This window comes from Rhinoderma darwinii, chromosome 12 (genome assembly GCF_050947455.1).
Source record: "Rhinoderma darwinii isolate aRhiDar2 chromosome 12, aRhiDar2.hap1, whole genome shotgun sequence".
Taxonomy (NCBI): Eukaryota; Metazoa; Chordata; class Amphibia; order Anura; family Rhinodermatidae; genus Rhinoderma; species Rhinoderma darwinii.
The window spans coordinates 71,670,692-71,686,514 of record NC_134698.1 but is presented as its reverse complement, the minus strand read 5'-3'; the positions used below and the strand labels follow the sequence as shown (position 1 = coordinate 71,686,514).

The 15,823-nt window shown below is 47.8% G+C and overlaps 1 protein-coding gene across 3 annotated transcripts in view; it reads left to right on the top strand.

Moving 5' to 3' along the window:
* Positions 1 to 4,844: 4,844 nt before the first annotated feature.
* The window catches only part of TOGARAM1 (TOG array regulator of axonemal microtubules 1), a 51,774-nt gene continuing 40,795 nt past the window's right edge, over positions 4,845 to 15,823 (top strand). Inside the window, exons 1-2 of one of the 3 annotated variants that reach the window (XM_075843940.1) lie at positions 4,845 to 5,098; positions 8,185 to 9,664. In XM_075843940.1, the coding sequence (XP_075700055.1) occupies positions 8,399 to 9,664 (1,266 nt within the window). In that variant the 5' untranslated portion in view covers positions 4,845 to 5,098; positions 8,185 to 8,398. Of the gene's footprint in view, positions 5,133 to 8,184; positions 9,665 to 15,823 lie in introns of all 3 variants that reach the window. The other 2 variants (XM_075843938.1, XM_075843939.1) reach the window with 2 other exon arrangements.

The window sequence follows — 15,823 nt, the reverse complement described above, 5'->3', positions numbered from 1 at the left end:
TGTATGTTCTCCCCGTGTTTGCATGGGTTTCCTCTGGGTACTCCATTTATGGGTACTTGGCTTCCCATGAAATCCAATTCTCCGGGCATTTCATATTGATGGCCTATGCTTAGGGCCATCGTAGGGGGATGACAGAACGCCGAGGTGAGGGCAGGGAACCACAACGGTCATCGCTCTGGTGTACGCATTTGGTTTAAAGGTACCATTTGTAGGTGACCAGGCGACCGCCGGATCGAGGTCAGGAGGTCGGGTAGTTTGAAAGCCCGAGTTGCTATGTGCCCCAGGGCTGGTGACCCTGGGGTGCCCTAACTCACTGGGGGTGGGATCCCACTGAGTGAAGGCACACTTGCACGCACTCTTCTTTCACACTTCTAAGCACACACCTTTTTTCTCCCGGCCTTCTGGCTGGGAGATGAGGAATTTTTATATACCTGGCGGATGTCCAGGCTGTATCACAGCGCACATCCACTTATTTAATTTTGTTTTTCACTGTGTGTTTGTCACGTTTGTCACAAGGATTTTGGGATGCGGTGCCCTTTTGGGACCCTCCTGAGGTCTAGGGGGAAAATGTGTGGCCTTCTGGTTCCTTTTTCCCCTGCAACCCGGCCTCCCTTCTTCGGAGGGGAGGTGCAACTAGGATGCAGGCTCCTAGGTGGACACTGGGGTGGCAGCCCAGGTAGAAGCCTAGGAGTGTGTTTGGGTCTCCCTAAGCTTCGGCGAGGGGGGACCATCGATCCTTGATCCCAGGGGCGTAACTAGGAAAGACTGGGCCCCATAGCAAACTTTTGACTGGGGCCCCCCCTCTGCTGGGTATCACACAACCCCCCCCCCCCCCTTGTAGATAGTGCCTCCCTATAGATTCCACCACACAGCGCCCCCCTATAGATAGCACCATACACAGCCCCTGCAGATAACGCCATACAGCCCCCCTGTAGATAACGCCATACAGACTCCCTCTGTAGATAACGCCATACAGCCCCCCTGTAGATAACGCCATACAGCCCCCCTGTAGATAACGCCATACAGCCCCCCCTGTAGATAACGCCATACAGCCCCCCCCCCCCAAAAAAAAACGTCCTATAGTTTGTCCTACAAAAGACATGCATCCCCTATCCACAGGATAGGGGATACATGTGTGATCACTGGCAGCGATAAGGAGAACGGGGGACTGAAAGTCCCCCGAAGTTCTCCATGACTAACCTCGGACTTCCGGCGTCTGCGCAGTTCAATAAAAATGAAAGGAGCGCTGGTCACGCATGCGCACAAGCGCGACCGGCGCTCCATTCATTTCTACGGAGCTGCCGACACAGACCCCGGAAGTCCGAGGTTTGTCATGGAGAACTTAGGGGGGACTTTCGGTCCCCCGTTCTCCTCATCGCTGCCAGCGATCACACATGTATCCCCTATCCTGTGGATAGGGGATACATGTCTTATGTAGGAACAACCCCTTCAGTGGCGTCGCGCTGTAGCAGCCATAGCGGCTGCTAGCGGAGCCTGCGGCCATGGGAGGGGGCCGTGCCGGCGGGTGGCACAGGCCCCCTCATGCTGCAGGCCCTGTAGAAGTCGCTACGGCTGCTATAGCGGTAGTTACGCCACTGCGTATAAGTTTGTACGGCGTAAAACTACAGCTCCCAGCATGGCCGGAACAATGGTAAGGATATGCTGGGAGATGCGGTTTCACAAAAAAAATCCTATCACCATCATCTCGCTGCAGATCATACAGTGACTACAATACTGATTAGAGGCAGAATAAACATTTACATTAAGTGACTCACCGGTGACGTCTCAGATTCTAGTTCTTTTCTTCTCCCTCCGGTTCAGACATCTATGATGGATTTCTCCCGGCCATGACCCATTTCTGCAGTTTTCCGTTTAGATGTCTACAGCTTCTCACTTTTAAAACATTTCTGCACCTATAAAACGAAGTTAAAATTCTCAACACATCTAAATATAACTGTCACAAACACACAACATGTCCCCTGTAGATAGTGACCTACATAGAAGCCCCTGTAGATAGTGCCCACATATGGACTCCAGAGCTGCAAGGCAATAGTGCTAACCACTGAGCCACCGTGCTGCCCTACATATAGCTTCCCCTATAGTTAGTGCTCCACGTATAGCCCACCTCTGTATATAGTGTCTCACATATAGCTCCCCCTGTATATAATGGCCCACACCCCCACATATAGACCCCCCCTGTAGCTACTGCCCCACATATAGACCCCCTATATATAATAGCCCACATAAAGATGACCCCCCCCCCCCCATAGATAATGCCATTCACATTTTTATGAGGGGAAAAAAAACAAAAACTTGCCATACTCACATTCTCCGGTTCCCACGCTGTTCACTGGCGATGCAGACATGCTCTCTTCTGAGCATGTCTGCAGGAGTTGAACGAGCGTCCTCCAATGACGCTGATTGGCGGGGCAGAATGACTTGCCCCGCCAATCAGCACCTTCCAAGCATGGAAGCGGCGCGATGATGTCATCGCGCCGCTAGCCAATCAGTGTCATTGTAAGGCACTGGATGGTCAGGCACGGAACATGCCCGGCCATTCATGTATTTGGCTGCCGCTAGCACTGGGGCCCCCTCCGGTGCTAGCGACACCTACAGGCATGAGATGGCCTGTGTAAGGCTCGGCGTCGCGGGCCCCACAGTAGCGACGCTACCGCTGTAGTAGCCATAACGGCTGCTAGCGGCGCCACCGGGCCCCCTCAAGCCCCGGGCCCCGTAGCAGCCGCTACTGCTGCTACCGCGGTAGTTACGCCACTGCTTGATCCTCTAGGCCTAAGGTTTGGAGGGTCAGGGAATGGTTATGCGGGGCCTCTCTCTTTTAAGAGAAGGGCTGCGATAGACCGCATCCTTGTGCACTTTTTGTGTGGCACCTCTGCACTTTTTATGCACTTGGGTGATAGAAAGCACGACTCGGGCTTTCAAAAAAAAAAATAAAAAAAAAAATGCTTAGGATAGGTTAGCCCTCTTGCACGTGACCGAGTGCCACTCGGGCTGTTTTTCATGGCATCTGAGTGGCACCCGATAGTTTTCACAGACCCATTCACTTCAGTGGGTGAATCGGGTCTGGGAAAATGAACCCGACTCTCCGATCTGTGAACATGTCCTATCTTTCCACGGATCACGGATGGGACTCGGGCGGCACACATGGTCGTGTGCAAAAGCCCTTATCAATATCAGATCGGTGGGGGTCCGACTCCTGGGACTCCCCAACAATCAGCTAACTGGGACCGCAACACAAGGCACAACGTGGTACACATCCGTAGCTGCTGTGCCTGGGATTGCAGCTTATTCCCATTAAAGGGGTTTCCAGTCATAAGAAATGGATGGCCTATTCTCAGGATAGGATATCAATATCTGATTGGTGGGGGTCCGATTTTGGATACCCCTTCCAATCAGCTGTTTTGATGGGGTCACGGCACTTGCACGAGCGCTGCTTCCCCTTCATTTCTTTTCTGCCCGTTCTGTGAATCGCCGACAAACTTGTAGCGGAGGTTCACAATATACTATCCCTTTATACTATCACAGAAGACGCAGGCTGCGGGTGGCTGCACTGTATCGACAGACTAATATAGAGTTGTCGCCCACACGGAAATGTTGGTGGCATTCTAATATGCTCCATTCAGTAGCGTATCCTACATTTTGCTTGGGTATTTTCGGAGGGAAACAGGAGATGATGGCAGATGCTTAAACCATGTCTGATCCTTTTAAAAATGTTATTTCCTCTAAAAAAAAAAAACAAAAAAAAAAAAAAAGAATAGGCGTTAAAAATAAGTTTGTGGTAGGTGAGTAAAGTGTCTGCTATTTTAGTATATAGCAGATTCTACTTTTCTTCTGTCTTCGAATCCACTCCTGGTTGTGGTTTAAAAAACGGAACCAAAAAAACTGCACAGTGTGAATATGCCCTTACAGATGTTTACTGCGGATTTAACCCTTTTCAATGAAATCCACAGCAAGATCCACACATAACAGATCCTGTGTGATTCTAAGGGTAAGTTCACACGGCCTATTTTCAGACGTAATTCGGGCATTTTACGCCTCGAATTACGCCTGAAAAGACGGCTCCATTATGCCTACAAACATCTGCCCATTGCTTGCAATGGGTTTTAAGATGTTCTGTTTAGATGAGGTGTAATTTTACGCGTCGCTGTCAAAAGACGGCGCGTAAAAAGACGCCCGCGTCAAAGAAGTACATGTCACTTCTTTTCACGTTTTTGGAGCCGTTTTTCATTGACTCCATTGAAAAACGGCTCCAATTACGTCCGTAATGGACGCCGCAAAAAACGCAAGTACTTGCAAAAACATCTGAAATTCAGGAGCTGTTTTTGCGCATGGCCGGGGAGCCTGGACCGCAGAAAGAACAGCTCATAGGAAATAATGTGCACAGCCCGCGATTTGCGGGCGGCTTGCGGGTGACACTCCGCCCCGGCCAACCCGAAAATCAGGGCCGTGCACATGGCTACGGTTGTGTGCATGAGGCCTAAGAACAACCAAAGCAATGGCTGCCATATTGGATGTTACTCAGTTTTCCCAGAAACCAATATAACTAGGAAATTATTATGGGATATTAGAAGTTAACACAGGAGGACGTAGGGTGTTTTTGTTATGTTTTATCTTTTTGCATTTTACCACAAATGTTAAGGGCAGCTTTGCTGACATATTCATTGCTCTTTATTACAGTTTAGAGGCATATTTAGCTCCCTTCTACTAACAGTTCTATGCACAGTCTGCCAACATGAATCCATATTACTTTATCGCATAGCAACAGAATGGCCACTAGGTTTCCACAACGAAAAACGCGGATGGAGGAAGTTTGGCTCCACAGCCCTGCTGTAGCTGCTTGACGTCACGGGTCAGCTGACCGCCTCCGTCCAGAGCAACCGGCAACACAAGCGCTGCATCCAGTGTTAGCCGGGGAGGGCAGGGGGCAGCGGGAGCTCAGTGTGTGGTAGGGGAGGCGTTGGCAGGCTGGTATTAAGGGGGTATAGCGGGCAGGGCGAGGTGGCTCTGGTGGCAACACGCAGCTTATACATCCGTATAGCGGGGTATTTGGGCGATATTTACTCCAGAAGAATTGTGACTGGTATGTGAAGGATTGTCACCATGTGTATATGAAGGTATATACTGGTAATCATGAGCGATGACGTCAGATGCTGCTGTGTGTGTGTGTATATATATATATATATATATATATGTGTTAGGCTGTGTTCACATATATCTATTTATCTATTGATCTATCGTATACATGTCTCACATTGTTTATTTACAATTTCGAATGTTTTGCAAATAATTATTTACTACCATTTATTTATTTATTTTTTACTATTATATGTATCATTTTCAGTGGTGTTATTTATGGTGTTATTTATACATTTTATTTATCTTTTTATATCATTTATTTCCTGTTTACATTACCATCGTGCCTTCCATTTTTAAAGGGACGTTCTGAACTTAGACATTTATGGCATATCCACAGGCGATGGATCTTCGCTCTGGGACCCGAACCTACACCAAGCAAGCGCTGCCCCATACAACAGAATGGAGAGGGCCGTGCGAATGTGCAGCCCTCTGTCCACTAGTCCCCGCCTGGAATTGGCAGCTTGCGGCCGTCGCACCAGGCGATACAGGGGTGGGGTGAACCCCGTTCTAGATATAGGTGCGGGTCCCAGAGCATCTGTCAGATATTGTCTAAGTTGGGAATACCCCGTTAACGGAGCCATAACGCGTGTGGCGATTGTGTTATCAAACAAATAGTGATGGACCCCAATGACTTCTTATGGGGTCTGTCTGGTTTCCGTTTTAGTTCCACTGTCCGGCATAGTTGTTGTGTTGAAGTCATGATGCTAATGGAAAAATATATTCTGTAGAAGAGAATTTATATATTTACAGAATATCTGACCGTAAAGAAATTCTATAGAAAATGTAAATGTATGTTAAGTTATAATCAGTTGTGTGTGCAGGAAATTATATATTCAGACAGAGAAATATATATAAATAGATATTGCAAAAAAATCCGTCTATCACTTGCTCGCCCTCTTTCTCTAGCGCTCTCTCGTTCGACCTCTTTCTCTAGCGCTCTCTCGTTCGACCTCTTTCTCTAGCGCTCTCTCGCTCGCCCTCTCTCTGGCGCTCGCTCGCCCTCTCTCTCTGGCGCTCTCTCGCTCGCCCTCTCTCTCTCTGGCGCTCTCTCGCTCGCTCTCTCTGGCGCTCTCTCGCTCGCCCTCTCTCTCTCTCTCTGGCGCTCTCTCGCTCGCCCTCTCTCGCTCGCCCTCTCTCTCTCTCTCTGGCGCTCTCTCGCTCGCCCTCTCTCTCTCTCTCTGGCGCTCTCTCGCTCGCCCTCTCTCTCTCTCTCTGGCGCTCTCTCGCTCGCCCTCTCTCTCTCTGGCGCTCTCTCGTTCGCCCTCTCTCTCTCTCTGGCGCTCGCTCGCTCTCTCTCTCTCTGGCGCTCTCTCGCTCGCCCTCTCTCTCTCTCTGGCGCTCGCTCGCTCTCTCTCTCTCTGGCGCTCGCTCTCTCTCTCTCTGGCGCTCTCTCGCTCGCCTTCTCTCTCTCTCTCTGGCGCTCTCTCGCTCGCCCTCTCTCTCTCTCTCTCTCTCTCTCTGGCGCTCTCTCGCTCGCCCTCTCTCTCTCTGGCGCTCTCTCGCTCGCCCTCTCTCTCTCTCGCTCTCTCTCTCTGGCGCTCTCTCGCTCTCTCTCTCTCTGGCGCTCTCTCGCTCGCCCTCTCTCTCTCTGGCTCTCTCTGGCGCTCTCTCGCTCGCCCTCTCTCTCTCTCTGGCGCTCGCTCTCTCTCTCTCTGGCGCTCTCTCGCTCGCCCTCTCTCTCTCTCTCTCTCTCTGGCGCTCTCACGCTCGCCCTCTCTCTCTGGCGCTCTCTCGCTCGCCCTCTCTCTCTCTCTCTGGCGCTCTCTCGCTCTCTGGCGCTCTCTCGCTCGCCCTCTCTCTCTCTGGCGCTCTCTCGCTCGCTCTCTCTCTCTCTCTGGCGCTCTCTCGCTCGCTCTCTCTCTCTCTGGCGCTCTCTCACTCGCCCTCTCTCTCTCTGGCGCTCTCTCGCTCGCCCTCTCTCTCTCTCTCTCTGGCGCTCTCTCGCTCGCCCTCTCTCTCTCTCTCTCTGGCGCTCTCTCGCTCGCTCTCTCTCTCTCTGGCGCTCTCTCGCTCGCCCTCTCTCTCTCTCGCTCTCTCTCTGGCGCTCTCTCTCTCTCTGGCGCTCTCTCGCTCTCTCTCTGGCGCTCTCTCGCTCTCTCTCTCTCTGGCGCTCTCTCGCTCGCCCTCTCTCTCTCTGGCTCTCTCTGGCGCTCTCTCGCTCGCCCTCTCTCTCTCTCTGGCGCTCGCTCTCTCTCTCTGGCGCTCTCTCGCTCGCCCTCTCTCTCTCTCTCTCTCTCTGGCGCTCTCACGCTCGCCCTCTCTCTCTGGCGCTCTCTCGCTCGCCCTCTCTCTCTCTCTGGCGCTCTCTCGCTCTCTCTCTGGCGCTCTCTCGCTCGCCCTCTCTCTCTCTGGCTCTCTCTGGCGCTCTCTCGCTCACTCTCTCTCTCTGGCGCTCTCTCGCTCGCCCTCTCGCTCGCCCTCTCTCTCTCTGGCGCTCTCTCGCTCGCTCTCTCTCTCTCTGGCGCTCTCTCGCTCGCCCTCTCTCTCTCTGGCGCTCTCTCGCTCGCCCTCTCTCTCTCTCTGGCGCTCTCTCGCTCGCCCTCTCTCTCTCTCTGGCGCTCTCTCGCTCGCCCTCTCTCTCTGGCGCTCTCTCGCTCGCTCTCTCTCTCTCTCTGGCGCTCTCTCGCTCGCCCTCTCTCTCTCTCTCTGGCGCTCTCTCGCTCGCCCTCTCTCTCTCTCTGGCGCTCTCTCGCCCTCTCTCTCTCTGGCGCTCTCTCGCTCGCCCTCTCTCTCTCTCTGGCGCTCTCTCGCTCGCCCTCTCTCTCTCTCTGGCGCTCTCTCGCTCCCTCTCTCTCTCTCTCTCTGGCGCTCTCTCGCTCGCCCTCTCTCTCTCTCTCTCTGGCGCTCTCTCACTCGCCCTCTGGCGCTCTCTCGCTCGCCCTCTCTCTCTCTGGCGCTCTCTCGCTCGCCCTCTCTTTCGTGCTCTTTTATTTTGTTTTTTTCGCTATATTTTGACTTTTTATATATATAACAACTGTTCCTATTTTAACTTGTGCTTTTGTGTTTTTTTTTTTTTTTTTCTTCTTTCAGTCACTCGGGAACCACCTCCTTCTGTGTGAGGTAGAACATTACGTCAGCTATGATACCTGATTGTAGGATTTCCACTCATGTCTCTATCATCTCGGACACAATATGATTTCTATAGGTTGGTCGGTAACGAAGGACGACATTAGCCGCTGGATTAATCTTGGGGGTGGCTCACCAGGCAACCTCAGTCTCCAGCATCGTCAATACCATGTAGAGAATGACGTTTTCTGATAGTGGCGATCGTTTACCTAGGTCTAGTAAAAATATGGAGGTCCACGTATCCCGAGTGGCACCCTTTGCCAATAATGGAGAAATCTCACAGTTGCGCAGTGGATCTGGAAGACGGAGATCACATACTCAAGACAAATCATATTGTGATCTCTCGCATGAACCGGTTACCCAAAGAAGCAGTTCTCAAAGTAGACCACATTCACGTACACGAAGCTCTGCCATTATAACAAGTCCTCCTCAACACAAGACCTACCTATCTCTAAGTGACAGCAATCTCAGCTGTGGGGTCATTCCAAAGGAGCTGCAGTCCAGGCTTCTCGACTTGAAGGACTATAAGTCCAGGACTCACGCTATCGAGGAACTGAAGTATCTCATCCAAGATTGCGACTTCAGTTCGGTATCTTATTCCAATGTGGTTGGGTTTATCAGCTTTTTATGTACGCTGCTCGACGACAGTAACTTCACGGTTGTCCTCGTCACATTAGACGTTCTTAACTGCTTTGTCCTAAACCTTAGTCAAGGTGTTAAGGAGTTCCTCAAACCCATTATTTCTTCCACAGTAAAACTCCTCGGAGATGGTAAGATAAAACAGGAGTATATGAAAATATACATGAGACTCATGAAGGTGGCTGGACCTTACAAGGTGTTGACTGTTCTGCTTGAGAACCTGAAACACAAAAACTCCCGAGTGAGGGAGGAGGTGGTGAATATTTGTATGGTGTCTTTATTGACTTATCCAAGCGAGGACTTTAATTTACCGTTTTTAGCTTGTGCGATCGCACCGTGTTTAATTGATGGCAAGAGGAGAGTCCGCCATGCAGCTTTGGAGGCCTTTGCCGTCTTGGCGGCCTCCATGGGCCCAGGGAAAAGCAGCCTACTTAAAGCCGTGGATGAAGTAGAACTACAAGAAAATGGAGATGGGTTAATGAATGCCGTTCAGGCCAGGTTGGCACGCAAGACTCTTCCTAGGATTACCCCCCAAGGTTTAGTAGAGTATGCCGTTCCCTTCCCATCTTCTGCACAGATCAGGGGGACTTATCATCTGCCCGCAGCGGACACTGACTGGCTCTTAACTGGGAATCGGGTACAGAGTGGACATTATCCAGCTGCAAATCACGGTGGGAGAGGAGTCGTCCCTCACATCGATCCTGTTGCTCGCAGAATGTTGAGTGCTGGGAAAGGAAAAAATAGGTTCCCTTGGGAAGACTCGGGAGTCTTGGATGTGTTTTCTGGAGCTCAGGCCTCAGAACAGGTACCTTTGCATGTAAATGTCGTGTTGATTTCATGTCTTCTCCCTGGTGGTTTCACTCATCATGCAACCTCTGCATAGGTGACATTCGTGGAATCTTCCTTCATTGGTTTATTTTTAGTGATGACCCTAAGGAGCATGGATTGTGTCTTACTGATCCTTCAACTTAAAGAAAAATACTCCTTGAATTTATTCTCTGGTTCATTTGATATATAGTTTAGGGTAGATGCTTGATGTTCCATGTGGATCTTGGAATTAAATAAGAAAATTTAATATTAAAGGGGTCAATCGGGAAGTGATTTTTTTTTTTTCTTAGGGGCTGCAAATGAAATAAATAAAGCAATACTTACCTATCCTTCACCGCGGCGATCCAGCGCTGTCGCTCTGACTGCAATCACAGGGCTGCATGGCCTCTGAACCCCCTCAATAGGCTGTGGCGGTCACGTGCTACGTGCATGTAAACAACCACCGGGGCTGTCGTCGGAGCGATATCGCTGTATTGCCGGAGTCAACGATAGGTAATTATTGCTTTTTTGCCTTGTTCATTTCTTTTGCAGCCCATAAGAAAACATTTTCATTTCCCGGGTAATTCATTTTTAAATGAATCTACAATTGTGTGTTTTTTTTGTTTTTTTTACAGCATATAAAAAAAATTTTAATGGTGTTTTTTTTTTTTTTTGTTTTTTTTTTTTGTTTAAATCGAATATCTTTGAGTACCTGCATTTTTACATGCGTTTCTATTTTTTGTGGAGTTTTTCACCTTACAAATCATGAGATTTGCAACACTCTTGAACATCTGCATTTTTTTAAACCAATGGATGTCTATGGGAAAGAAACGCCAAGAAAATTACTGAAAAAACATCAAACCTAATGCATGCTGCTATGAAATAAAAAAAATACCCCTGATCTAAAAACAAAACGTAAATAAATAAACGTCATAAGGAAAAAAACGCAATGTTTGTAGTGCGTTTTAATATTTTCCTGATGACTTCTAGCTAACATATGGCGCAGCGGTTTTTCCCCTGAAAAGATTCTGGCAAAAAAAAAAAAGTGTAAATACACCCTCAGGGGAAAAAGCTGCAAATTTTGACTTTGGATCAGTGAGAAGGTGCTCCCCCCCCCCCCCCACCCACAAAGTTATACTTACCTGGTCCCCACTGTTCCGTTGATCCTTGAGGCTATTTATATGTGTGGCCCCTTCACTACGACTGTCAGTTCAGAACTCACGTAGCGGTTGTCATGAGCCGCCTGGTAACCTGCGCCGGGAATACGGTTGTTTCCCGGGTGACTGAAAACCCCCATGACTGTAGTGAACAGCTGAACCAGAATAGGCGAAGAGGTCCTAGAATCATTGGCCACTTCTGGCATTTTCGGTCCATATGTGTTAGATAATGTCTATGAAGGGTCGAGGAGATAAGTTAGGAAATGACCTTGTAACATTGTTACCATTTACAATGGTATTAATACGGGGGAACTTGAGGGGGAATCCCCGTTATAGTACAAATGCAATATAAGCTGGTGACCCCATGGTAACCAGTAGACACTATAGAGTTGCCAGTTCTTGTGTTCTGTCACCGATGCAGAAATCTGGATAAGGTTTCAGTATAAGGGTAAAGTCACGCATGTTAGGGTATGTTCACACGGCCTATTTACGGACGTAAATCGGGCGTTTTTGCCCCGAATTACGCCCGAAAATAGCGCCTCAATAGCGCTGACAAACATCTGCCCATTGAAAGCAATGGGCAGACGTTTGTCTGTTCACACGAGGCGTATATTTACGCGCCGCTGTCAAATGACGGCGCGTAAATGGACGCCCGCGTAGAAGAAGTGACCTGTCGCTTCTTTGGCCGTAATTGGAGCCGCTATTCATTGACTCCAATGAATAGCAGCGCTAATTACGGCCGTAATTGACGCGGCGTTCAAGCGCCTGCACATGCCGGTACGGCTGAAATTACGGGGATGTTTTCAGGCTGAAACATCCCCGTAATTTCAGCCGTTACGGACGCTGTCGTGTGAACATAACCTTACAGACACTTGTAGTAGCGCTTTTATACCTGAGCTTTTCCCTGTCTAAACCGGCGGCTCTCGCAAAACTACAATTCCCAACATCTCCTGACTCCTGACAGACAACTGCTGGGGGTTGTAGTTTAGCAGCAACTTAATAGCCACGGGTCGGAGACTAATATTCTAATACGTTATAATTGGAGGGATCTGCAGTAACTAAAGGAGAACTTTAGTCAAAACTTTATATGGAGACAGCCCATTATGAGCCAGTTCGTGTCCGTGGGTCCGGCGGCTGTGACCCCGGCAATATCAGATGAAGTCGCGGGCAGCCGTACGTTTCACTCTAGGGAAGATGTTTTATTACAGGGTGCCCCGTCAAATCAGTGTCAGGGTCGGATTTGCATTTTAAATGGATTGTCCAGTTTGCGCAGCACCTCACATGAATGGTCCCCCCCTGATCAGATGTTATGGGTCATCCATGTAATGCACAGATTAGACTACCCGAGCGCCAGTCATGACCTAACGGGGCATATGAAGAGGGGTAGACAACCCTGCTATTCCCCTCTTTTATGGATCTTAGTAAAAGTATCTTCCAAAGCTTTCTCTGTTGGCACTGAATGGGCAATAATTGATTCCAACTTGACCCACTTGTAATAGGACATCATCCCGCCAGTCGTCCTTTGATCCCTTGTTGCTTTTCAAGGAGCTAAAGATTTTATGGCCCATGTGGTGAGGGCCTTTGGTTGAGATTTACACGAGATAGTTGATGGACAGATCTGTCACTTGGCAGGTGGTGCAAGTCCTTAAACCTAAACAGACCCTATTGTCCTTACAAAAGTCTTTTTACCATTCCGATGTTCACAAATGCTTACAACCAAAACCATTACATTACGATCACCGGTCTAAAAGTGTCACAGAAGAGCTCTGGAGCAGATAAAGGGGCCTTCCAAGGTTATTTTCCATGGAGTCTTCGCAGAAGATAACGCCCGCTCTCTTTCCCGCTCGCCCCCTCTCTTTCCCGCTCGCTTTCGCTCGCCCTCTCCCTCGCTCGTTCGCCCTCTCTCTCTCACACACACACACACACACACACACTCAGTATGCACACAATGTTTAGACCTTTGTTTGCATACTTTTTTTTTTTTTTGTCCAAACCCAGAAGCGGATCCAAAAGAGAGGAGAAGTATAAAGAAAAGACTGATGCGTCTCCTTTTGTGTTTACGCCTGTGTTTGGCTAAAAAGAAATCGGAGCCAAAACTGTGTGTGCGATCCTGGCCCAGTTTAGTGAGCCTCAACCACAGGATTAAGGCATCACACTGCACTCACATTGAACTGCTCAGCAGTGTACACATTGGGGACAAGACAGCAGTGACCAATACAGACTAAATTATGTTTTTTGTGTTTTTTTTACATTAAAGTCCTAGTTTTTTTTATTATAGTCTCTCATAATGTTTTCCATATATTTTAAGATTTGAATAACTTTTGAACCATATTTATTGCCCCAATGGAGAGAATAAAAAATGTAGCCACTTTAAAAATAGTCTTTATATAATAAAATCCTACTGTTTTTATGTCTACAAAATCTATGCAGATTTGTGTCTTCATGGTCAGACTGCAAACAAACCCTGTGTGTAGTCCTGCAGACGTGTGGGAAGGGAGAGAAGGAACACATGGATCAGACTACACAGGGTTTGTTTGTAGTCTGTAACCATGGAGACACAGATCTGCATTTGAGCTTTATACTCGAGACTGAAGGAGATTTTTACTTCTGACTATTTACACATTTAGCTTAATTATTTTAATATTTTTTTTTCCCATTTTAGATGCTTTGGAACAATAAAAAATTTTTTTTGTACAAATATACATATCCTCTTCTTTAAAGTTCTAGAGAACCTGTTAGGAAATTGCACCATTTCCGGCGGTTTTTTGTTTTGTCTTTTTGCAGAAAATGGTGCGGATTTTGCTGTGTTTTTTTCAATGGTGACATCTCTGAACACGCAGCAATTTTGCACACTTTCCGCAGCTGGAATTGTCATGCAGGGGTATGAAAAATATGCACTGCAGGTCAGTTTCTGGTTGGAAATTTTATGCAGTGTTTGGATGAGACTTGTTAAATCTCACCCACTTTGCTGCTACTTTATTCTGCTGCGTATTTTCCGTACGCAATTCTGGACGGAAAATACACAGCAATTCCGTAACGTGTGATCAAGCCCTAAGAGTGTATTTACACGTGCTTTTGTTTTATGTTTTGTTTTTCTCTGTGATTTTGCACAAGTACCCAAAACCAGCACGTGTGTGAATACACCCTAATGAAAATGTCTTCCAACAGATTTGTAACTAGTGTCCTGCTTCTACACTCCACACAGATGTGGGGGCTCAGAACAAGTGTTTAGACATTTACAGATTTGCAAGTATGTTTGGATTTGGACTTCAGCACTCGGGTAAAGTGAAGTCATGGGGGGGGGGGGGGAGTGGGTGCATTCTGAAATCTAGGCACGGAGACGTCACCATTAAACTATGTCCAGGGTTAAAAGTGCTCATGGATTTCCTCATGTATTTTCCCCTTGAAGAAGGTAGTTGAGACGTTTACTGGCTCTTGCCAACCTGCATTGTACAATTTTTTAATAGGCGATGAGTACCCTGGGGGCATCCGGTTGAAATATGTAGAATACTTCTTTGTACCAACACAAGTGTCGGAATATAGAATCCGCATGAAAGTTGTTCTGTAATCTATATTTAGGAATTATTCACTTATGATCAGTAATGTAACATGGGAACACAAGAGACCGCGGTAAACATATACATATATATATATATATATATATTGGGGGTATCCTATCCAGGAGCCTCAGCTATAAGTTTTAGCAGAGAGTGGCTACAAATAGTCTTTCTTTCTCTGGAAGACCCAGAACGTCCGCTGATTACATAGGTAATCATTGATTTCAATGGTAGCTGTGTAGTACTTGGTTTTCCCTGCTGTGGCGCTGTAGGAAAATCGAACACCCATTGCCAGGGTCCTTCACAGATTACAGCTGATCGCTAGTTGTGATCGACTAGTCATTGGAAGACTCTTCTAACAAAAAGGTATCGCCCAGAGCTGATAACCCCAGTAACATTAATAATGCACGGTCATGAGAGCATAGCGTAATTTAATTCACCCAAACAAGTGTGTATATGTAGGGAGCGTTATTTTCCTGTTGCTGGTTCACTGCATTCCCCCCCCCCCCCACCCGATCCATTCAGGGTCTCATGCTTGTTCGCTCCTTCCTATCCATTGTAGGAAGGAATTGTGGGGGGGATCCTAGGGCCAATGCCTCTCTTGTTTGTCTGCTAATGTTACAATGTTCAGATTCACCCCGATTTGAGGATAGGGTCCTAGTGCTAGTTCTTAGTTGCTGCCACCTTGGAGAATGATATGTCTTTTGCTATTATTGCCCATAGGCGAATCACTCGCTGTGGTAGAATTAGTGTAAACTAGTTTTTAAAGAAGATTTCCACTTCAGATGGTCCCTACTTGTCAGAAGTGTTCATTGACAATAAACTGATCACAAATTCTTCTGTTGGGACCACCAGCGATCAGCTGTAATCTGTGGGGAAACCTGGTAGTAAGTGTTCAATTTCCCTGCAGCACCTCTACAGGGGAAATGAAGCATTACACAGTGCCCATTCAAACCAGTGGCTTGTCTGTTTTAATACAGGACAGGTCCTCCAGAGCGGGAGACGCTCTTTGTAACCGCTCTTCACCCTGGCCAATAGATGAGGATCCTCAACAGAGGACCCCCGTCTATCAACTCAGAATTCCCTAATCGGGTATTTGCCAATGGTTTTTTTTTTTTTTGTTTTTGTTTTTTTTTTAAACTGGACACCCCCTTTAACTATTAATTACTCCATTTCATTCGCTTACTAGAGCATTATGTCCTACATATAAAGACCAGGTTTCCTTGGGAATCTCATTCTCTTGGGAGAAAAAGGGACATTTTTCCGTCAGAGACTTGATATTTCATGTCACTTGGTTGAGCGTAAGCTTCGTCTTGTCCAGCATCACTCGGGATTGCCGGTCCTGGATGGATCGATGTGCCCAATGCAAACCGCTCCCCCCTTGGAGAGCATTATTTCTATTAATGCAATATAAGGATAAAGGATAATGTCCAACACCTACTT